The sequence below is a fragment of the Eimeria mitis genome, genomic scaffold (assembly GCF_000499745.2).
Source record: "Eimeria mitis Houghton genomic scaffold, Emh_scaff485, whole genome shotgun sequence".
NCBI lineage: Eukaryota > Apicomplexa > Conoidasida > Eucoccidiorida > Eimeriidae > Eimeria > Eimeria mitis.
In genome coordinates this window covers 3,554-8,282 of record NW_013573150.1, presented here as the reverse complement: position 1 = coordinate 8,282, position 4,729 = coordinate 3,554, and the positions used below count along the sequence as shown (strand labels likewise).

Genomic DNA, 4,729 nt, shown 5'->3' with positions numbered 1-4,729 from the left:
CCAGGGGAGTGAGGGTAGTCCAACACTGATGCAAGAGCGCTCTCAGATTGGCCCAGTGCACACAGTAAATATAGCACGGCTTAATTTTTTATCATTATTGTTGAGACATTTATTAATTTTTGTGTGTAAACTAATGGACTTTGTCACCACCACTAGCTGATTTGTATCCCTTCTCAAGGCTTTGCCTCTACCGCCCCCCCACGCACCGCGCGATGAGGCGTCACGTCTCGCCCCGCTCAACCTGCAGAGAGGATGTTGCGTTCACTGGATCTGCGCTTTTTAATGAGCTGCACTCCTTATGATATTAATAGCCTGATCGAAAAGAGTTTGCGGCTCGTCTGCATTTGAGTTTGTATTCTGGTCGCTAGCTTCAGCCCGAGTAATTCCCTGGTGTTGACCCCAGGTTAACTGGAAAGAAAAAAATATGGGCTTTTGTATGTAAATTTCTGTTAAGATATCTTTAAGGATATTTACCTAAATTATTCTCATATGAAAGACAGACTACTTACCGGGAAGAAATGTAGACACGTCATACAGCTAGTTCCTTACGGAACCCTACCAACTAGGTGTACGAACGAACTGTGCCAGTTGCGGAGGTAAAGAACCTGATTAATAGGCTGTAGGTTAAAGGGAATGTTTAAAAATATGGAAGGGTCAGTTTTGGGGGGTTGCTAATAGCCAGGCCGCTGGGCACGCTGAGGTGATTTAGAGGTCGGTGTCCTGTCGCTCACGTGCGAGCGTCTCTAGTTGCGGTCTGCACCGACCTGTGCTGGTATGACNAGGTCGGTGTCCTGTCGCTCACGTGCGAGCGTCTCTAGTTGCGGTCTGCACCGACCTGTGCTGGTATGACGGCCTTTCGCCGTTTAGTTATGCTTCTGTTAAAATATGTTTAAATCGAATATCCAATCGTGATGCACGTTTTTACACTGAAGAATATAACGCAACTGAGGCATTCTAGGACCCACGCACTACATGGTGGGTGGAACGAAAGTTCTCAACCTTGTTCGAGGGTCGTTGCGAGGTGCAAAAGAGTCAAAATGATTACGCTAAGAACTTCGAAGAAGTGCGTGGCCTCCTCGCTTCTCCACAGGCGGCCTGAACCCGGCGGCCCGACAGCTTGGGGCTGGGGGGAGGCGAGGGCCCAACATACTCGCACAGCGCCTCGGCGCAACTAGCGCTGAAGGGGTATTGTAACGTTGCTTCGTCTGTGCATTCCTACTTGCGTGCATGCTGGCTACTGAGAGCCGAGTAAGCGCTCAACATTCGCCTACGATGTTAACATATGCAGCAATATGGCTTGGTTGTGGGTGTATGCGGAGTTGCGGTGCAGCACAAGTTGCAGCAGGGTGCGTAGAAACTTGTGCCAGGCCAGCTCCATTCCCCCTGACACAACACCGTTGGACCGCCGGCTCCAGGCCTTCTGGTAGCGGGAGTAGAAGCCAGTTGCCTGTTGGTAGTTCTTACCTCAAGTATATCAACTCTTTCGCAGCTCACATATGTCCTCGGATGGGATGGAGGACTTTGCATGCAGGCGGTGCTTCTGATACGAAAGGCCTCAGTCTGAGCTGTAGCGCAAGTCTATCCTCCGTAGCTGCATTCATAACAGTTTAGGCAATTGTTGAGCACCTACTTGGTCTTCCACGGTCGGCCTGCATAGAAGGAACGATGCACGTACCTTACATAGAGACTGCTATAGTTGGGGGTATCAGAGAGGAAACATTGCACCGTCGCCACCTGCGTCCATTTCATCAAAGGTGAAGCGTTAAGGAAATTTCAGCTTCACAAGTTGCAGCAGGTGCAATGGACTGAGCGAAAGGAGAAACTATTGAGCGTAAAATCTCAAGTTAAGCTCGAAATGTGCCACGTTCCAGGAAATCATGACAGCATGCAGCTCTCAGAGGTTCCAACTACATTCGGATGCCAAGGACTCGTTACAACTCAAGTGACCCACCATATCTTGCCTGTGCATCGGTAGATATACAAGTACCAACACCAACCATGCCGTGCTACAGGGGATGCAAGCTATATTTTTGGGAAACGTATTAAGTAATCTCTTTCACAGCTCGTTCCCGCCGTATAAGGGGCTACCCTCGGCCTTATTCAACAACTGTCACGAGCTGCAACGATGCCAAGGACTTAACGTAAGGGTTTCCCAAGTGCAATTGACCTCTTCCCCGTGTCTTCAGGCGTCCCGGCTGCAACAGCACATGGCCTGGCGTTGCGGAGCAGCAGCTGGCCTGACTCGAGCTGCAGTCCACTTGGCTGCAACTCCTGGTGCGAGCCTTTCCAGCCTTGTTCAAGAGCAGAAGCGAGCAGCAATGAAGGCAAAGACTTGAGGTAAGCCTTCCCCCAAAGAAGCTGGCCTCCCTTCCCTGTCTTCAGGCATCGTGGGCGTTCCGATGAGGGCCTGGGTTTGCGGGGGAGGAGGCAGCCTATGTGGAGTTGCAGTGCACCTCACCGCCGCTGGCGATGTAAGCCAGCCTCACGTGTGAGCAGAGGAAAGCTTCAACGAAGCCTCCATTTCTGCGTGCTTTACCTCTGTATACGCTTACATAGCGTTTTAATTTGCTTGCAGGCAACCTACCAAGACCAACCGAATGTTCCTGTGCGAACTGCAGGCAAACCACGTTACGAGCCTCGCCATGTAGGCAGATCGAAGCTCCCTCCTTAACTACATAGTTTATCTCTGTAGACACTTGTTGATAATTTTTATTTTTTTGCATGCAGCATATCAAGGCCAAGTGAAGGTCCACGTGCTAACTCAAAGCAAAGCACGCTGCAACCGGCGATTCCCATACAGTGCTGTGCAAACGGGCACAGGTTTCCATTAGAAAGCTGTTCGCAAGGGCTACTGGTGATTTTAAGTGCTTGTTTAACGTAAACTACCCAGAGGGACCGGCCCTTAGTCTATCAAAGCAAACAAATACAACATGGGAATGTCGACTTGCATTTCACGGCAGATGCGAGTACATCCTAGCAGCGCCTCACCCGCCCGACGTAAAGCTGGACTCCAATGTAATCAACAAGTCCATCTTTACGTCGTAAAGCTAAGCTGAAGTATTAATTAATAATACTTTTTCTGANATGTAATCAACAAGTCCATCTTTACGTCGTAAAGCTAAGCTGAAGTATTAATTAATAATACTTTTTCTGAGAACAAAGCGGGAAATGGACAGGAATGTGCGCCTTCTTCCGCTCGCCGATCACGGGAGGGACCGTCTTGTTGGATCCTCCCGGCTGCTGCTTCTCCCGCCGCGCCAATGCTGGGGCCTGCCTGTGCGTGGATCCTGCAGCTGTCGTTCATCGTCGTCGGTTACTATTATTTTTTTTATCTGTCTCGGATAAGAGGTCAAAGAATTAGCGGTACCATTTAATGCCGAGGCATCTGCTGAGCGGATCCCCTGCCTGCCCCCACATTCGCTCCTGAGTCCTGAAGGGGTTTCAGCACCAAAGTCCAGGTGACGGCCGAAGCGAAAAGGTTCGTTCCATCGCAAACTGAGCGCTCGCGGACCAGCTTTGTGCCAAGCCGTTGCTGAACACAACAGGTTGGCTTTCAGGAGTTTTGCATCGGAGCGAGCAGAACACGGCAGAACCGCACGCAGCATGAGTCGGTTGGGTGGGTGCAATTTTCATTCTGTTTCTTATTTTTAACGAGGAACTTTATAATAGGCGTTTAAAATTTTTTTCTACTTGCTAGGTCGCCTGGCTTTTATCAGCGCAATGCGGTGCCCAATTCGGCGTTGCGCTGTCGCCGCAGCTGCGGTCGCGGCTGTTGTATTGCCTCTGGCGTCGGTTCCTGCTTTCGCTGTTTCTGCCGGCATGGAGTCCCCTCATGCACGCGGCTCGGTTCATTCTCTCTACGAAGAGCAGCAGCTGCAGCAGCTACCTCTGGTTTCCCCGTCTGCAGAGGCAACATTGGCGGCAGCTCCCCCTTCGTTGCCGTGGTCTCCAAGGCGTCGGGGGGCTCAAACGGCTCTCATTTCTGTCATGACAAGCATGGCATTGCTTATTTCAGTGTCGGCTATCCTATTTTTAACCTTTAGCTGCGCCCGAGCCCTGCAGAGCTCGCCCCGCTTCCCTTCGTCCTGGGGGCCCGTTGAGCGTTTCCTCGCCGCTGGGGATTCTCCATGTGAGCCAACGGGANCTTCCCTTCGTCCTGGGGGCCCGTTGAGCGTTTCCTCGCCGCTGGGGATTCTCCATGTGAGCCAACGGGAAGTGCAGGGTCCCCTGGGTCCTCTGGTGAGGACGGTCATGGGAATATGCCAGGAGCAGCAACGGCCGCCTCGACAGGCGCCGGCGCTGCCGGAACAGCAGCAGCGACTCGGCGTACCTCTCCAGTGGAAAGGCAGCTGAAAATCTTGAACCTTACATTAGAGGAGAAGGTGGGGCTGTACGGAGAGGAGTTAAAGCTTATTGAAGACGCTAACGAGCGTCTGGGGAAGTGCATGAAGGACATCGAAGAACACAAACAGTCCCAGGAAGAGAAGCGCCGTGGGGTGAAAGAGGCAGAATTCGCATTGAAAAATATACGGGAGGCGATGCAACGTGTCACCTTGGATGAAGGCCCCTTAAATAATGCACAGACTAGACTACAACATTGGCAAAGGGAGTTTGTACAAGTGTCTCAGAGGGTCTCGCGTCTCGAGGGCGATCTGGGATTCATGGCGTGGGATCCAGCACAAGACACAGCAGCGCTTATTTTGTATGCAGACACCTTCCGGAGGCGCTA

The 4,729-nt window shown here is 51.6% G+C and overlaps 1 protein-coding gene across 1 annotated transcript in view; it reads left to right on the top strand.

Moving 5' to 3' along the window:
* Positions 1-4,259: 4,259 nt before the first annotated feature.
* Positions 4,260-4,729, top strand: part of EMH_0013880 (uncharacterized protein) — a gene marked incomplete at both ends in the record, with an annotated part of 2,610 nt that continues 2,140 nt past the window's right edge. The window contains one exon of the mRNA XM_013499946.1: positions 4,260-4,726. Coding sequence (XP_013355400.1) covers positions 4,260-4,726 — 467 coding nt within the window. The remainder of the gene's footprint in view (positions 4,727-4,729) is intronic.